Source organism: Macadamia integrifolia, chromosome 12 (genome assembly GCF_013358625.1).
Source record: "Macadamia integrifolia cultivar HAES 741 chromosome 12, SCU_Mint_v3, whole genome shotgun sequence".
Lineage (NCBI taxonomy): Eukaryota > Viridiplantae > Streptophyta > Magnoliopsida > Proteales > Proteaceae > Macadamia > Macadamia integrifolia.
The window spans coordinates 27,184,518-27,204,423 of NC_056568.1; the positions used below are offsets into that span (position 1 = coordinate 27,184,518).

The following is a 19,906-nucleotide window of genomic DNA, read 5'->3' on the forward strand; positions in this document are numbered from 1 at the left end:
TAATTTAATGATATATTATGCCAAATTGACAAAGAAACATGTGGATCCCAAAAATAGTGACATGAGGTTGCTAAATCATGAATCACATTTTGTGGTCTTTATAGTTCAATCCATGGAACTAAATCTCGGTTGAAACTGACCGAAATCTTCAACTTGTCTTTGTTTCAGGTCTGGCTGTAATAAAACTTAGGATTGAACCCATGATTAGAACTTCCTATTGACAAATCTCTGAGTTGCCTCAGTGGCTCAGTTTCAAACTTGACCGAATCAAAACTCAGGGTCGTTCTAAATCTCGGTTTTTGACCAGGTTTCAATCTGGGCTGAAAACATCAAGATTTTTTTCTGGCATGGTGGAAACATGGTTTTGACTTTTGACCCCCACATTATGTTTTGTTTGTTTGTTTCTATTTCTTTTTTTTTTTTTTCCTGAATATTTTTAACCTATTCGATGAATTGGTTTCATTAAAAAACACCTAAAATAATACTTGTGGTGTTGACACAAATCTACTAGTATGTTAAGTGAAGTTGTACACTAGCCTAAATCTACGTTAGATAATAGAGATGTAACTCTAATCATTAGGCGAAGCAAAACATAATGTAGATTTGCGAAAATAAACAGTAATGTTACACCATAACTCTCATCACTAGGCGAAGTACGTTGCTCTATTTCAACCCAAATAAAACATTGAAAAATTCAAGACTACCATAATATCAGATATCACTCTCATCACTCAACTCTAGGCTAAGTGGGTTGCTTCATTTCAACCCAAATAAAGAATTGAAAAATTCAAGGCTACCAAAGAAGAGGTGCTTCTAATTTAGCACACCCCAAAGGACAAGAGGGGGGTTGTCCAAATAACCTATGCGCCTCAAGCAGCCTATAAAGAATGCTGACGAACTTGGAATAGACATAATCCAAATGCTAGACCAGATCCAATCCGCCGCACCTTTGGGAGGAATAAGATGGATATGAGGATCCAAGCAGCAGAAGAAAAGAAACCGATGAAGAGCTCAAGAACTCTTTAACAATCTTTTTTGATCTGTTTACCCATCTGAGCAATCATGGTCATACTAATTGGATCATATGATACTCAACTAAATAGGTACTCAATATGTATGCATGTCTGAACAATATCAATCAAATATCAATCCAGTTTCAACCTAAACGTCGTCACAGTTATCTACCCACAAAAAAAATCCTCATTCTACAAAAAGTTTCAACTTTCATATGGTATAATGGAGAGTAGACAAGTGTGGGACTAATCAAGGCTCATAGGAGCAATGATGCCTTGCTCAACATATCTTTCATAACAAAGATTAAAATCAACCATGTACAACACAAACAATTGATGGTTAAAGTATGAACACCAGTCAAAGAACAATAAAGTCGTTCCTGGAAACAGACAAGGACTCGCGATTGATTGCTAAATACCATTAAATATTGCAAGCAAATCAATCTAACTAATAAAAATAGATTACAATTGGGAGGAATAAAAAAAAAAAAAAAAAAGGTGAAAGGTGGGGTTCGGGGGTGGGTGGGAGGGGAAAGGAAGCGAGCGAAAAGGAAAAGAGAAGGGAAGTAAACAAGTGGCCTGGTCAAGGAGAAACGATTGGCATGAGACGGGCAGAAGCAGCAAGCAATGGACTTGAAGGCGTAACAGAATAAATCACTTCACTTCTGTCATGAAGGGTAGTTACCCAGAGCTGACATCGACTTTCATACGCAAAACATGTACAAGAATCCTCACGCCAGGGTGCACGTCAAACCATTCGAGGCTATGCAACAGAAATGGCTATTCAGGGTGAGTTGTGCTCTACACATCTACCAGACCCATACTCCCGTCGTTTTGCCAGCAAATTTCTTACTTGATATGGCCTGTCGAAGGTAACATCCACACATTGAATTAGGCCAAGTACCTGAACATATTAGGATTTTCTTTGTCTCTCTCCAGATAATCCCGAGTGATTAGGTCTTCAATTCGCTTCTTGATTGCTTTGAAATCAGGCTGCAAATTACCCCTTCACTGTCAACCATCTACTAAATAAAATGAATCTTGAGCATTGAATAATTTTGTGGGTGCATGCTTATGTTGGGAGGAGGGAGGAGGGAGGAAAGAGGGAGGGGGAAGAACACAGACCTTGAACATTCGCCCTAGCTGCTCAACGCACTCCATCACTAACTGTTGGTGACCCAAAACTTTTCGACTCTTCATGATGCGCACAATTGAGGCATCAATTGCGTATCGCCTATCCTTGTCAACATCCTCAATCACCTTCTTCTTCTCATCCACAGGAGGGAGTGGAATCTGCAGAAAAAAAATATTCCATCTTCAGCATCAACTGAAACAGCAAGAAAGAAACGACGCAGTTAAAGAGTGGTTCAGGAATTCGTAAGGAACTAGACCTTAATCCTTCTCATTTTGTCGGTAAACTTAGAATTGAACTCAAAATAGTCAGTTGGAGAGATGGTTTTGGTGTTTGGCTCCTTATTAAGGATTTTGTATTTGGCACAGGATAGGGAATGAAGTAGTCGAACTACATCATCATCAGTTAAGTTCAACTGAGACATGATTTCTGAATAACTCAATCTGTCCGAAGCATTGAATAGTAGCAAGGCAGAGGCCTGTAAATAAGGAAAACAAATTGTGTAAAGATCTTAGTCACAATTGAGCACCTCATCCATGTCAAAAATGGAAAGTAAAATAAGAGATTCACCTGATAAGTTGTCACAATTAGCTCCATAGTTTTTGGTTCAAATTTTCCATTGATGTTGCAAGTACCCAGTGAGTAAATCCATGTAAGTTTTCTATGCTTTGTTTTCGTCTGATAGAAGTCCCTAAAAACCTCGACACATTTAACCTGAAACAGTAACGTTCAAAGAATGCATTATAATGAATCTACAGCACTTGCAGAACAAAAAAGTTGTTATCCAAGAAGAAAAAGAGATAGTGAATGATACCATCTCTGCAGGAAGGTTGAGATCAAATGATTTATAACTTGGCCAGAATCCAGTGGTTAAGACAGTAACTGTCAAATCAATCCCAGGATTTGCAGATAGATTACCATTCAGATAATCCTCAAAGTTTGCCTGATTTTCCCTTGCCAATGTTAAATCTGTGACCTGAAAGCAGAAAAGCAAGTAGCAGTCGCCAGCTCAATTACTATTCCCAACTCAACTACATTTTAACAAGGTCTAATATTTAAATTCACTGACCATTCCCTCCATTTTAGAAGTGAACTGTCCACCACATTGCTGCTTCAGCTTGGTAAGAATACTCCTCTCATGATCGTCATTAGCACTTTTGTCAAAAAGCAGCCTGCGAGCAAGCTTTTTCCTGCCGATGAACCAAAAGGACAGTAAGCACCATATAGACGTAATGCTTTTCAAAACATTGATTATTTGATTATGGGCAGAAGTCATAGATGAAAGCTTCACACCTGTAAAATTCCGCAAAGAGGTCCTTGTCACTGATGTAAGCAAGAAGCTTTACTACCTGAAGATAACGAAATTTGGTGGAAGTTAATAGAGGGCCAGGAGTAGTTGAATTGAACTTGACAACGGTTACCAGTAACGAGAAGCAACGCTACCTTCTCAAGAGTTTCTTCAATCGCTTCATCACTCAACTTCTCACTTCCACCCTTCTTTAGGATATTATCACAGAAAGTCGCCAGTAATTCTGCACTGGAGCTGCCAGCAACACCCTTGTTGCAGAAAACCTCAAAAGCCTCTTTGAGTGCCTAGAACAACAGGCATTTTAGTGGACAATAATAGGGATAAAAAAAAAACCTATTAACCAGGACAATATTATTTGACATAAACCTTGTGAAATAGAGAGTGGTTCAAGAAGCAGTCATTAACGTATGCCAAGTACTTGTCGTGCAGATCAATTACTTTTCTCACAAAAACCTGCAAATCAAATAAACAAATTAATTCCATGCTTCAACATCCATCCAATTGAGAAATATAAAAAGTTGTGCTGTTAACCTGTTCTTGCAAACCAACCACATCTTTCTTCTCTGCCTGCATAATATGCAAATGTTAGCATTGCAGCTTCAATAATGATATCTTGCAACTATATTAAGAAAAATAAATAAATAAACAAACGTCTCTTGAGCTTGTGCCTGTATCATAAATAGATGACCCAAGGAACTAACTAGATGAAGACACATTCATCTCCAGGATAACTAACTCAACACCGCCAATCCCTAATGTCCAACCCCCCACCCCCAAGAACCAAAAAATAAGAAAGGACAGGATTGAAGGAAAAGAAAAAGATGTATTCCTTCTACAATGAAGATTACATGGTACACAGCTAACTAACATAGCATTAACAAGTGCAGGACAGAAATTATGTTGGCTTTCACAGACGAATATGTCATGTTGGGTCCCCCCAGCCATACTGTTTCTGTGATTCACTCCAAACAGAGTTGAAGGCAGTTACCAAAGGCTTAGAAATTGTATCGTATCATGGATGTCTGATTGAGGGGCAATTCGTATTCATCAAAAAGGTTGAAAGCTTGTTCAGGTGGATATATGAATTCAACAAGAAGAGCTATTAAGAATCTACTTTAATATCTCCAAACTGGGAGGATAAGATCAGAAAACGCTTTGGCTGATGATAGACAAAATGGGATGAATAGATAGCATCGTTATCTGGGTCTTATTCTATAGTGTAATTGTCTGTTGAGGCTAGCAGCTTGCTGCTACTGTTCATGCAACTTTCTCTTCTCTCTAATAAAAGCGGCAGAAAGAACAGTGGATTACTCACTGCTGACCCAAAGGCGAAAACACCCAGAGATTCATTTTCTCCCCAGAAATGCAAATTATGTCATGGAAATTAAAATTCTATTTGTGACAGGAATTTAGCATAACAATATCAATGACAGCCACTCTGTGAAGTGGGGCTGAGGCTGCGTACATCTGCTCTTCCCCCAGACCCAGCAGTAGCAGGAGCCTTGTGCATTGTGACGCCCTTTTAATGTTTGTAGGGGATGAATCCAATTGCAAGGAGGGTTTTTATCCATGTTATTAAACACTTGGAACTGAAAGAAAAGGTCCAGCGTCTAACAACCCTCAACTAGTCTAAGCCATGAACATTGAACCTTCAACATTATAAGAGTAGCACCATTTCAAAAGTATCACGTTAGTTGGCTTCAAAATGATTTTTTTTTTTTTTTTTTCTAACAATGGGGAATCTAAGCCTTCGGCCTGACTAGTCCCGCGGGCCCATACTGACCCCACAACCATATGAACTGGTTCATAACGGGGTTGAATGAGAACCATTCAACTTTAACTGAAAGCAGTGACGAGCACTAAACACCGCCGTGTGAGTGGCCCAAGGTGTGCCTAGTGGGAGTCGAACTTAGGACGTCCGAGTTTATGGCTCATACCAAGTTCGTTGCTCGCCAACTGCGCTACCCCCTTGGGTTAAACTGGGTTCAAAATGAATTCAACAAAACACAGCTCTAAAGAAAAAATATTTAACATCTGACATAGAACATCATAGGGATAACCTCTTTGGCCATGGTCAGAAATTAAATACTTGATGCAAATCAAACTTTTCTTAGAATTTTCTCGACTGATATGGCCCTTTGGCCAGCCTAGACAACAGTCTTACACCAGAGATGACAATCACTGAACACCAAACAGCTTCCATCCGAGATCTAGGAATCAGTTTGACCTCAAGCACTTGCTCTTCAATCAATGGAACAAAGAGATCCTATGCACAACCCAGAACCCTAGATGTGATGAAAAAATCAACCTTCTCTTCGTCTCTCAAACCATGTCGGTGATAGATTAGTGTGTCGAGCGGAGCTTAATGTTGAGGCTTCAAGCATTGGTGAAAATGCAACAAGAGTTGAGATAAGTTTTTTGTGGCAATCAATCAGAGACTTATTGGAATGGGAGTGCTGGGACTGTATAAAGATAGAATTATGAGAGTAAAAAGATAGGCTAGAGCATTAGCAGCAGATTCCCTAAACTCAGTTCAACCCTAACTGAGAATCCCCACACGACAATGTATCAGAAATCCAGTGACAAACACTAGGTGCAGGGCACGTGTTGAGATCATAGAATAAAAGACCAAGTGAAACATACCCTAGTTGTTGCACAACAGATCTTCCAATTTGAAAGTAAAAGCATATCAACTCACATGATTGAACAATTGAATCTCAAAAGGTACCTTCGGCCAGGAGCCATAAAACACTACTAGTATTATTAAGGGAACGGCAAAGGATCAAAAACTTCAATTTCTCTATGTCGATGTAGGGCAAGTTCCCAAATGCTAAGGTCCCTGAAAGAAATCAGTCAATAAAGCAAAAGAATATTTGTACCATGCCTCTTTTCCCTCTAAACTCTAATTTTCTTGATTTCTTAATCCCTTTTAAAATGCCAGTGCTTATGGTATTGCCTCCTCACCATAAAGTTATAGGCCCAAGGAAATTACCAGGCTACCATAGGCCATAGCCAGGGGGAACCTGACATTGAGTGGAAACCTCATTAAAGTACCTACCAAGTAAGATTATATAAAGGATTTCAAGTGCATCACAAAATGGAGCTTCTTTAGGTAGAGAATCTCACCTGGGCATGAATAGGGTAAAAAATAGTAGGGCCACTTCTATTGGAGTATATATTGGATACTTTCAATATTTTTTCGTTTGACGTAGGATTCGAATCCAGTCCATCTAGTGATTTCCTATATCAGTCTAGTGTTCTGGACATGAGTCACATATCCCGAGTCCAAACAACCCCACTGAGGTAACTAAAAAAATAAGGATTGGATGTCATTCCCATTCATATCAGTATATATTGTACCAAAAAAAAAATATCAGTATATCTCTGTACTTTTTTTCTTTTTTTGTTTGGGGGGGGGGGGTTAATAATTCGCCTTCTCCCGGAATTTGGTGCAGTGAAGTGTTCTCTCAATTCCATAACAAGCATCACTAATAACTTGCAAATCCAAGGAGGTATGAGAGAATACTAGCCAAAAGGCGCAGTGTTATCAATGGGTCAGGGTTTAATCAAGTTAAAACCAAAAAATTTCCCCCCAGCATGTAGTAATAGTTTGTCTACAGAAAAACCTATTTACTCTATTTTATACTGTGGCCAATATGGAATTTCTGCAACTATGATGACCACAATGCTAGAATTGTATCCAATCCAATCTCTGGGCAGAGTGGGATCAAAGTTTGTTATTTCAATAAAAATTGCTCTTCTTTGTTTCTCTCCCAATTTGTCTCTGTAAAGCTTCTCTACCACCATCCATAACCATATCATCCTCTATAACCCACCTCAAATCCCATATACCAACTTACAATTCCTCTACACCCCCCCTAACCATCAACCAACCCTTGAAACATGATGACCCTAGCCTATCCAACCAATCAGCCACAAGCCACACAAGAACACATACAACTACACAAGGAGACTCACTGCAGCATTCAGATGCCAGCTTTGACAAATCCACTGATTATTCAATGACCAACATGCTTCAAGAAGGTAGAAACTTGATTAGTAGACGGTGATACAGAAGTTTCAAATATGAGAGTCAAGGAATTTAAGAGCATAGCAAAATGAGATGCCTGAGCTCGAACAAATCCTGCATCATCATTAAAAGTAGAGGGTTACTCTTTTTTTTTCAGAACTGGCAAAAGCACAACATTGCCTCAGCTCCACCCAAATCTCTAATGACAATGTTAACTGCCCTCTACCATTCAATTGGAACAGAGTCTCTCTCTGCAATTAAGTAAGGAGGTATCCCCTAATTCAAGATCAATCAAGTCTAAGAATGTCACTTGTTTTCTCTCCTATAATTCTTTTGACCAAGAGGAGATAGCAACCCACTCAACATTACACACTAGTTCAGCCATCCTTTTAATGTTGGCCATGGGGCCTTCAACCTTCTCTCAAGCCCTTTTACAACCGCCGCCGCCTCAGCAACAAGAGACTTCAACTTCTATCATAAAGTTTAGCTTCTTCATGCAGGTCTTGGTTCTTCAAAACAAATATATAAAACCCCTACCTTGTTTTATTTGAATTCTCATCTTGCAAAGCCATGTCAGCTGATATTACACCATAACCATCATCTGTCATCAAAAACAAAATAAACCTCCACGGAAATTGTGGAAAACACTTTTGGGATCCACGGATTCCAACTAAGAAGCAGAACGATAAGGTTGTCAAGGCAACTAGGTGATCCAAGGCGTTGGGTGGGTGCGCCCACAAGAAGGCGCCTTGGGTGTGCAATATATGACTATGTAATATAGCAATAATAACTTTATGGGGAAGTGTTTCTTGTGGGGGAGTGCAGCTCCTGCAAGTACATGGGGACCAATGGGAGCGTATAAGGAAGCATCAACTGGGAGTCATTTTGCATTTCATGGGGGTTGGGGTGGTCATTTCAACCCCATGTGTCTGAGCACAGGGGCCACACTCCCCCATTGAAACCATTTTTTACGTCTCAATCAATATTCGATTGATTGGTCCGAGGTTATCGACAAAGAAGATTTGTCTAAGTCACTTCCCTTTTTCTTTGCGAGTTCCGGGAATATCTCCATTCATTAGGGCCCAAGATCCACATCTATGAATTCAAAGGTCCGAATGATCAACTCTGCAATCAGTTGTTAGAATTAATGGTCCTAATCGTTCACTGAATAAATGGAAACACTTCTGATTGGTTAATCATGATATCTCCCAAAAAATTGAAATTCCTTGATGCAATGGAGAACCAATATCACCATTTTTGTTCAATAAGATACCCAAATGGATGATTGACTCATTCCATACTACAAATAATCGCAGGAAATCCTTTGATAACACTGATTCCTATTTCTCAATCAATATCCCACAATTGAGAAACTGGCCGACTCCCGCGAAAACCATTTCAACAGACTTCCATTGATATCTTCTTTCATCAAAGCAAATTGACTTCGATTCTTGAATAATCCACATCACTTCTGGTTCTATTGTAACAAAAGATTCCCTTTTTATGTGTAAATGCCCGTATCATTAATTATGATTTTACCTATGGACAATTCATTTCCCTAATTTTATATAATTATGCTAGCAACACGCCAACGTAGAAGCCATATCAATGCAATATGCTATGATTTTTCATATTAGATCATTATTAGCATGAAGCGTCAACAAGGAGTGATGTAGATAAGTCACTTGGGCTTATTTTATCGCAAATAAGCCTTGGGTTGTGTTATATATGTGTTGGGCCTTTGATTCCATGGGTTTTCTTTGAAATAGGCCACTTTAATGGACCTAAAATATGGGTAGAAGGTAAAAAAACTGGATTTACATTAGTTTAGTTAGTTGCTATTTAATTCAATAAAGGCCCATTAGGCCATTGGTTGGTTGTAAAGTCCTATGTGGACTATTAGTTAGTTAGTTATACTCCATGTTGGAGTCATAAAGTCAAGTCCTAGTCCTATTTTGAATTCCTAGTTGTAGTAGGAATGTCTAGTCCTATTGGGAAACTAGCTCCTAGTTGTAGTAGGAGTGTGTAGTCCTATTGGGAAACTAACTCCCAAGTAGTTTGATTGCTATTATGCCCTCTATAAATAGAGGAGCCTATGTACTCATAATTGGAGACTTGAATGAATGAATTATTGAGTGATTACTCTTTAGTTAAAAAAACTGTTATTGAGAGGTGAGATGCCTAAACCTTTGAGGGGTGTGATACCCCAAAACCTGAGGGGTGAGATACCCATTCCTTTATTCTCTTTCACCCTTCTCAACCCTCCATCAATTCTTTTTTTTCTATTTTTATTTTTTGTTTATTGTTATTAGAAGATCAGACCTGTTAAAGCATACAAAATCAGAATCATCCAGCCAAAGAGTTCTTGTTCTTGAAGCCAATTGACCCACATTGCTACCCAAGTTTGAGATATGATCTACAGATCCTTTGGAGGACTGGTTCTATACTCTAAGAAGATCAATCGATCATCTCTTGAAGGTTATCTGAAGAAGACAAGTTGATGTTCCTGCAGAATTCTTCACATTCTCTCTCTTAGGTCTGAAAATCAAGAAAGTGCGTAATTCCATATCCAGCCGTCAGAAGCCCTTCATATTTGGGGATTTTTGTGCCCTCCCTAGGGACTATCTACACCCAAAAGTACAGCTCAATCGGACTCCCACAGACCTGGCCGCACCTTCCTCTCTCCAGCTCTATAACAGGTCTTTCTCTCTCTTATCGGGTTAGGTTTTGGGCTGGTTTTGCTCCTATATGGGTATTGTATCCTGGAGGATTTATTTGATGGTATTATTTCTTTGTTTCTTACTCCTATTTGTATTGTTTAGGGTTATAAATTGCTGAATTAGTTACTTGTAATCTACTCCTGCATTAAGGAGTGTCTTTGCCTTGTACCCAAGAAAGAGCATGGATACCTAGGTGACGCCTATCATAAAACACATAGAGAAGTAATCTGAGTTTGACATACATGGCAAATAGAACCCCTAACCACATCCAACTAGAAGAATACATGCCACAACAACTCCCATGGTCCAATAATGCAATGGATGTAAGAATAGGAGGTGCAAACGAGAGAAATAATTAACAAGAGAGATCTTCATTACCTGTGGCTAATTAAATACCAACTTAAAAGGAAAATAAATACAATAGCTCTCTTTTCCCGTAAGGATCAATAAAAAAAATTAACCCAACCAGCAAAGATGACTAACTAGGGAAATATCGTCACTAGGGAAAAATTAAACCAATCAGAATCATTCTACAACCGAATGCAATAGTGTACATAAAACAATAGTCCAATACTCTGAAGTTTAAAGCAGTCAATGTTAATTGATCAAAATATCAAGAATCTGAAAGGACTCCGTTATTGTAAATTAAAAAGGATATAGGAGAATTGGTTGCTAATTATATCAATGCGTTGAACATGAATTTTCCATTCACTGCTTCAAAAGCTATTCATAATTTGTGCTATGTCATTTCCCAGAAGTTTAAGCTTTGAAATAAGTTGAAGCAATTTATTCTTAGTGAGCTTCTACATAAATTGTAGAGCTATTATAGCCAAATAATATATAACAAGAAGGGGTGAAGGACTAAAATACCAACCTTCTTGTTACTTGCTGCATCTTCTGCTTGTTTGACCAAGGCCGTACCTTCGGCAGTAACATGCTGCATTATGGAAGAGTCAGTAAGGATGAGAACTGAGATAGATAACATGTTCAGAAGCAGGGTTTCAAAAATCGGTGAATCAGGCTGGGAATTGTCCGATTTGACTAAAAATCAGTTGGGACTGATCCTGATTTCTGCTGTTCTGAATCGGAACGGCCGATTACAATCTGATCTGAAACGGAATCGACAGGGACCGATTCAGTCACCGAGTCCTTTATTAAACCCTGTTCAGAAGCCAATTATTTATATTTTCAAAAGAAATGTGAGCAAAGAGCTACCACACCTGTTTAAATATATTGGAAACAGGGTCTAGTCCGCGAGGAATTCTACAGAAGAGCCTATACATCCGTGACAAATCATCCACCTAAAAAGCATATCAATATAGGGTAAATATGATCTTGCAAAATTGATTAAAATGCTCCATATATATATATATATATGTGCGTGTGTGTGTGTGCGTGTGCAACTTCTTGTCACCAAAGTGGTGAACTAAGAATTCTAACCCTCTTTTGTTTGCCCCTTGTCTTATTCCCAAAAAAATTATTTTATGCAGAGGAAAAAGGGTTTTGAAAAAGTTGAAAGTTACTTAATATATTATTTATGTGAAATGACAGGATTTACCTTCATAAAAAAAAATGTAATAACTTAACAAGCAAAAAGGTAAGGTTACAATTTCTTAAGTTCATCACTTTGGTTAAACACATCATCATCCTGCAAATGGCAAAAGATAAAAAGTTTGAATTATCACATAACAAATTCCAATATATACCTTGTCATCTCTAAGCAAAGCATGGCATCCAGAGTGTTCCTTTTCAAGCAACTGGTTTGTATACACGGACAACAACTCAGTTTGCACTTTCTACATCAATAAGTCAATAATAAGTCAGTCCGAAATAAATAAATAAAAAAGTTCAGATTCCTCCTATAATGTAGAGGCTCACCAATATCTTCTATTGCATATCCCATTATTCCCCATTTTAAGCCTAGAAAGGGGGAAAATATTCAGGAACAAACCTCTAACAATTTCTGCTCGCTGCTCAAATGCAAGTAATGAGAAACCCGATCCTTCTCCCGTTTCAAGCACTCCTCAGCCTGAGCTATGCCAGATAAAATATAAGCAATTTTGGATATACAAAAATAACAAATTTACAATCAGCAGAAAAAGAGAAGGTAGTGGTTACCTTCAACATATAATCGGGACAAGAATCTTCCAGAATCCAATTTGAAGCCTTACGAGAATAATAAGCACCAGTATCTTCAAGCATGGCTGCTTCAAAGTCATTATCATAACAATCCATGCTTCCCATTCCAATTTCAACAAAGATATCTAGAACATTCTTCAATAACGCTCGGTCAATCTGTTCTCCCTCTCGCTCTTGATCAATCTGACACAAACAATTGGTAAGTAACCATGGAAGGAATTAGGAAAGAAATAAACATACATGTTTAAACCGTAAAATCAACATACCAAGGAAATTACAGCATCTCTGACCTTCCCATTTATCTCCTTGTACACCTGAATCAAAGATAACAAGGAAATAGAACACTTCATCACAATACATTTTAAAAACACACAACAGAACTGAGGGCAAACAGAAAGTAAGCTCTACCCAAGAAGACTACCAGAAAATATTAATGATGTGGAAAAAACATATGCTTAGTTTTTTTTACCAGATCACGGAAGCAAGTCAGCCCAACTTCATTTAGTGCAGGAAGTGATCTCCGAGCAATGAAGTATCGATCAAGATAATGGAAGAAGCGTGAAAGCCACCTGACCATAACCTTATGATTTGACCATCTTTTCACAAGCTCCCTCAACATAAATTCATCATGCTTCTCCCTTAAAGAAGGCAATACCTAGAATAGCAAAAAATATAAGAAGGCAAGTGAAGCACAGTGTAATTAGATGATTCATACCCTGATATTCAATATTGGATAACTACTGTCGACTTAAAAAAACAAAAACAAAAGGTCCTGTCAAATTTGAGTTCCCAAATAAGATACTGCCTTGATCATCCTAATGACGGTCAAGTAAAACATATAAACTTCATTCTCCTCCCAAATTAATGGTTGTGCTGCCACTAATTCGACACCAGCCAAAAAATGTTACGAAGTTGATGGAACTTCGCAGGAACTCACTTTCCCACCATTCAAGAACCAATCATTGATATCTATTTTCTTTTTAATATATAACCAAAATTTTACCAAGCAAAAGAAGGAAGAATAAACTCAATTATGGGCTCCAAGATTATAAATTGCCCTAGCCCTAATAATGATAGTTGGAGAAAAGTTTTAACTCTCCAGCCATTGCACAGTTAGTGCTACCACCAGTGTCCAACAAAAGAAGAAATCAGATTTGGTCAATAAAAGTTTCATGTTAAGGAAGCCACACAGTCCAGTTTTCTCCAGCTATCTCCCCACATCTCATAAGTCATAATGCAACCTAGTGTTCCAAAACTTTGATGCATAAAGTGATGAAAATCCAAATATAAAGAAGTGGCAATTTTGTAATTATTCATAAGAGTTTGACCCTTTGGGTAAGAAATTGAATATAGGGACAAAACAGTAAATTAAATCAAAGGGGAGGATGTTTCTGGGATTTCAGAACATAAGAGGGATAATACAAAGGGTAGTGTTGGTAATAACAGCCATAATATGTAAGCCCTTATTTGCAATTTCTGGGACTGTTCATCTTCTTCCTCTCATCAGAACTGGTAGGGCAGTAGAACCAGACAGAAAAGTCAATCGGACTCTCTCTCTCTCCTTGAGTCCAAACCCCATGAAACTTTAGGACAAGGTATGCAATCCACTACTCTCTTGAATCCAGCCCACTATAATCCCAAAATCAAGGAATATTTTGCTTAAGAAATTGCTGAAACAGAATCTAAAGGTAGAGTAAAACTTAGCAATGGTTTAGATTTTGTCCTTTCAGCAAAGGGAATTTTGGGAGACAAAGATCTAAGGTTTAGATCGCCATAAACTAACAGTTCTAACCCCTTACAATCAGTGAGTTCTATTGATCCCCATGTCAAGAACAGAGAAACAGTAATAGTTTGAAATAACCCAAACAGGAAGAATAATAAAGAGGAACAAGAATGTAGAAAGAATAAAATAATAACAAAATTAACAGACGTTTATTAGAGGAAATCAGACCTGGAGGATGAAATATTAGGAAAAAAAAACACCCCAACCTGGGAGTAAGGAAATAACAACAATCGAAATCCGATTTTGTGATCTCACTGCAACCAACTTAACCCAAATCAAATTTTATTCCAATCTGTGATGGGGAACCTGGGTCACAATACCCTATTTGGGTTTGCTTATGGTCCCACCTAGATACTAAATAGCTCCACAATACAAGGGAATGGTAATTTCGTAATAATCAAGTATATATAAGGGGTAACATGGTAGCCCCAAATAAAGTAATGGGCAAAAGAGGAATTAGTTTATTGAATGAGGGCAGATTTGGACACAAACATAAGGTATGGGACGAAAAAGAAGTAATGAAAGAAGGGTAAATCTGGAAAAAATAAAATAAAAGAAGCATTAAGGGAGAGATGTGAAGTCGTCTTCAACCTTGGAATGACCTGCAACTAACAGAAAGCCAATCTCGGTTTGGGATGGAGAACTCCTTGGGCTGGAACCCGACGACCTTGCAACTTTGGGGCAAGACTCCCAATCCCAAGCCCTACTAATTCAAAGCAACAGCTAATTTAAACAACTACCCAAGAAGCAAAGAAAGCTTCTGGAAAGATGGTCAGGCGGTAGTTACTGTTTGTACCTACATCCCAGATTTGTAGCTCTTGATGGGGAGCTGACTGGGGATAAGAGTCTGGAGTTCGACTCGTACTAGAAAGGCAACCTAATTCCTAGAACATCTGATCATCCTCGGCTGAAGACCTAGAGTTCCAGCAACCTCATTTCAGATCAGAGATTCAGCCAGTACACGGTAGAAAAGGATAACGGTAGAGAGAGCAGGTAAGGAAGAAGAAGAAAGGAGGAGGAAGAGACAGATCAGGGGTAAGAAGGGGGACTTGCACAGGCACAGCCACCAGGCTTCACAACTCGCAATTTCTTTCTATTCAATATATTCCCAACAATGGAGATTACACCATATATAAAAAGAAATAAAAGACTCTTAACAATAAAGACTAACTCTCTAACTAGGAAACTTGGAAAACAAAAATATGATGTCCTAATTAACTTATCCAACTAAAAGATATTAAATAATAAATATTATAGATATTCTACTGAACCAAAAGACCCAAATTGGACCCAGTTCATCTCCATCCGGATTCCCAAATGGGTTCGGGCCAATCAACGAAAGCGCTCTTACATCAATCTGTAACCCTATGGGTACATGCTGGTATTATATATAACTCAAACTAACCTCTAATCATACGAAAGCTGAAATAGACTATGAAACTAACTCAATCTCCTACCAAGACATCAGCTTCTTGTAATAAAAAAAATTTTTTTAAAAAATCAAAAATCAAAAATAAAAAATTACAGAAATAACCCCCAAATTAAAAAGGTAAATCCCATAACTATCCCTATTGGACCACAACCAGGTTTGGACATGGTTCTTCTCAGCCTGGGTTTTTCCGGTCCAGCCATGCAATTGAATCAGCCCATCTAGATTCAATTCATTTCCCAGATAACTACTGAAATACCATAGAGAAATAAACTATCAAATATACTTAAGAATAGAGCTTCAATTAATATGGGCCATCTTTTCCAAGTCAAAGCTGACTACTCAATCCATGACACAAGTACCTGGTTTCACGTAAAAGACCAACCAGAAAAATGATAGGGTTTAAACTGCCAGGCCATAAGCTGTGGATCCATGATAAGAAAAATGGATGCCTATCTTTTATGCCTCTTCATTCTTAATAAAAGCGAGCAAGGATTCTACCTTGGACATTTCCATTGCTACTTTAAGGGAAATTGCCAATGCTTTTCCCATGTCAATCCAGTCCCAAGCAAAAATGCAAGGTTGAATCAAGTTACAAAAGTTGACCAAATTCTATTTACAAATCTAAACTTAGCCTATTGAAGCGATCTGCAATGATAAGTAGAAACAAGGCACCACATATCCCTGAGGGGGTAGCTCAGTTGGCAAGGACAGGGTTCAACTCTCCTTAAGGCCTCCCTATCCCCCAACCCCCCCCCCCCAAAAAAAAAGGCTCCACATCTTCACCTAATTATGCTAGGTAACGGACTAGGCCTGAGCAGGAGAACCTAGAAGTAAACACTAACATCAACTTGTTGAGGCAAGAAGTAACTAAGTAAACAAGTGATTGCCAATTTGGATAATTGTACAACGGCGACAAGTACAGAATCCTACAGCTACTTTAGAAGGCAGAAGCTTTGAACGAGAAGAGCACAATGTTAATGAACACAATTAAGTGACAGTTAACACAAGCTGATGAAGGAGTCAATAAGTGTAAGAGATCTTCTAGTCACTAGGGTACGAATTAGATTTGAACATATAAAATCATTATCCCAAAATGCTACGACAGTAGAATACAACACATGGGCCTCTAGAAAAAAAAATGCAATCAAATTATTACGTACGGCAATCCATACCATAGTAGATTACTGCTAATTAGAATTACAAAAAACATGAGTTCACATAGATTATGCACAACTTCCTCACCGTTGAAGTAATGTAATCTTCGAAGGACTCTTTGTACTTGTCATACAGCTGTTGAGAATAATCGTGAGGGGGCTTCTGAGTGCACATGTTGTAGATGGTTCTGTTTTCAATTAATGAAAAATAATAAACCCATTAAACAACAGCACCGTTTAAAGGTAATAGCTTACAGAAAGTGAAGAATGAAGTAAGAAGGAAGGAAACAAAAGAAATCGAATGGATGGTTACGTGTAGAGCATCATGTAATCCTCAGAGCTGAACTGAGGCTCAGGAAGTCCTTCTAGAATGTTCTTGAGCTTTGTAATACCCTTCTGCATGAACTCCCATCCTTGCTCTAAGTCAATTGTTTTGCGTTCCGGCATCGTCATGTTGCCAGGCTTTAGACTTGCGATTATATTCTGCAACAAATTGAATTCATACATTAAAACATCGTAAATTGGTATCCTACCAGTTATCAAACGGCACAAAAGCAATATAAACCGTAACAACCCTTAAATTCAGCATCCCTTTAAAACCCCCAGTTGATGCCACGGAGACAAACCCTAGATTTTATCCATAAACGAAATTAAAAAAAAAAAGAGAGAGTGAGAGAACAACACCATGTGCTGATCAGAACCCACCCGCAGCTGATATAATACCCTAATCCAACTTTAGGTCGTCGAGAGCATACGTATTTCACCTTTTTTTTTCGATTTCTAGCTTAAATCTCCGATCAAGTGAGATGCGATCAGAATTTGAAAAGTAAGATGATATGAAATTCGATGAATACATACAAACTGGTAAAAAAACGATGAGATCGAACAAGCAACATATACAAAACACAGCACACAAAAAAAAAATTATGGAAACAATGAACGAAACTAATAGAAAGAAAGAGATGAGGAATGGGAACAATACCTGGTTTGAATACGAATACGAACACGAACCCTAACCCTAGAAAGAAAACAAAAACCGATGAGGAAGAAAGCGGTGGAGAAGCATTAAACGGAAGTAATGGAGACTACGACGCCGCCTTTTAAACTAATAAAATAGATGGCTGAGAGAAATCTAAGAAAGCAAATTGATGATGGGAAGGGAAAGAAGCTTTGGGTGAATTGGGTCTCTCCCTATCCCTATCCCTATCCCTTCCCTCCTCTCCTCTCCTCTCCACTCCTCTCCTTTCCAATTCGGTCTCTCCTTCTCTCTCTCTCTCTCTCTCTCTCTCTAAATTTAGTAGATTTCTCCTTGTTCGATCATGAGTTCATATGACTTCATGAGTCACGACTCACGACTAATGACTTTTAGCTTAATCAAAATACAGGTTTTCTGCTCATTAATCATTATCTAATTTATTTTAATTTAATTCTCACCGTAAATATTTAATTTAATTATTCTGAAATATGATAATATGAATTTACAAGAATTTTAAACTTAAGCTGCGTTTGGTAATGTTTCAGAAAAACAATTATGGATTTTTTTTTTTCGTTTTATGATAACAAAAAAACGGAATAAAGCGTTTGGTGCATTTATTGTGTGTGTGTGTGTTTTTTTAACAACAAGTGAAAAAAAAAAAAAGAGAGGTATAAACGAAAATTGATGGAACGACAAAAGGTAGTTCTGCAATTCCGTTTTTGTTAAAAAAAAAGAAAAAAGGCATTTTAATACAAAAATTGAAATTTCCGTTTTTGACACGAAACATCGTTTCTAAAACATAAATGTTAACAAACATAGCCTTAGAATAGGGGGTCAAATCGAAGGCATTACATTGGATTGGATTGGAATAAGTTCTAAGAACCCTAGAAATCGGCTGGTTCGAAACATCTAGAATTGGGATCAATCACAGCTAATTTCAATCCAAATTGATCGATTCAATTCCTGTTTTCTTTTAAACAGTGATAAACATAGTCAATTTATGATTTGTTAGTAACAATAATGTTATTAGTTATGATTCGGACAAATCAACTCAAGTCCAGTAAAAAAAATAATAAAACCTGTCAAGAGTGATTGCTATTAGATCTAAAGTTCATATCAATACATGATAGGAGACACCTTATAAAAATAGATAGATATAGACAATACTTGTGGTCTACTGAGCAGGAAAATTACTTTCATATTTTATTTTCTTCTGAGTTTTCCCTGAGAATTTGGGCATCTGGGCCTTTGGGTTTGTGTTTGGATAGAATTCCGTTTTCTTCACTTCCCAGTTTAATATTGTACATGTTTCTCTCGTGTAACCTTTGTACCAATGAATCTTTATCTTTGTTCCACACTTCGATCATACCCTATTACTTTCTGTGGTCACATAGGAACATGATTGTTATAGGGCCCCATACCCCCAATCCCATGTTTGTAAGAGAGGTTTCTGATGCGAAGGCAATAGGATTGTTGATTGAAATGTAGACGATCGTTAAACAAGGATGGGAGGTGAATAGGATTGTTACTGATGTGAATGGATTAGAAATTTTGTCGATAAAGGAGAATTTTTTGAAGTTGCCCATGGCCACTTTTTCCTTTAGGATAAAACTAGACTATTTAATGACTATACTTTTTTGTGTACAAAGTGGGGATATGACATTTTTTTGGTAAAAAGTGGGGAAATGACATTAGGGGCGGTTAAAGTTAAGGCATACAAGGCTATGCAAGACAAACACTGTTTTGTAAATTTCTTCTAATATTTTAACTTTTTATTTCGAATAATAAAAGAAAATACATGATATAAGACACAAACATAGCCTATGTAAAGAAAATTGGGGAAATAGTTCGGCCATTTAGTCGTCTTAGCTCAATAGGTAAGAGTATGTGGCATGTGTAACAAATGATGTGAATTGAAATTATATAAACACATGATGTGGGTTGAAGTCATAAAGACAGCTCGTGTAACGCTTGTGTAACATTATGTGGCTTGTGTAATACATGATGTAGACCTAGGGGAAGGGAAACACTATTACTGGACACAATAATAGATCAAAGTAAAAATCGGACTGGATTGGGCCAGTCCATACTGGGTTAGGTTGACCCTTGTAATCGGGATAGATGGGGTTTGGGCCATCAGGGCAAAACTGACATCCTTAGTTGCAGCTATTGAAAAGGGATGGGGTGGAAGAAACATGGACTTATAGAGTGTGTATGG

General features: G+C 37.8%; 1 protein-coding gene across 1 annotated transcript; it reads right to left on the reverse strand.

Moving 5' to 3' along the window:
• Positions 1 to 1,254: 1,254 nt before the first annotated feature.
• Positions 1,255 to 17,976, reverse strand: LOC122058019 (cullin-1-like). The gene is made up of 20 exons (XM_042620392.1): positions 17,695 to 17,976; positions 17,026 to 17,195; positions 16,801 to 16,900; positions 12,813 to 12,998; positions 12,610 to 12,657; positions 12,323 to 12,526; positions 12,156 to 12,233; positions 11,911 to 12,000; positions 11,425 to 11,505; positions 11,079 to 11,141; positions 3,986 to 4,021; positions 3,821 to 3,907; positions 3,589 to 3,738; positions 3,439 to 3,494; positions 3,215 to 3,335; positions 2,960 to 3,121; positions 2,716 to 2,859; positions 2,405 to 2,623; positions 2,139 to 2,306; positions 1,255 to 2,006 (listed from the first exon to the last, which is right to left on the reverse strand). The coding sequence occupies exons 2-20, from the start codon at positions 17,163 to 17,165 to the stop codon at positions 1,905 to 1,907; spliced, it is 2,235 nt and encodes a 744-aa protein (XP_042476326.1). The 5' UTR covers positions 17,166 to 17,195; positions 17,695 to 17,976; the 3' UTR covers positions 1,255 to 1,904.
• Between the last annotated feature and the right edge of the window lie 1,930 nt (positions 17,977 to 19,906).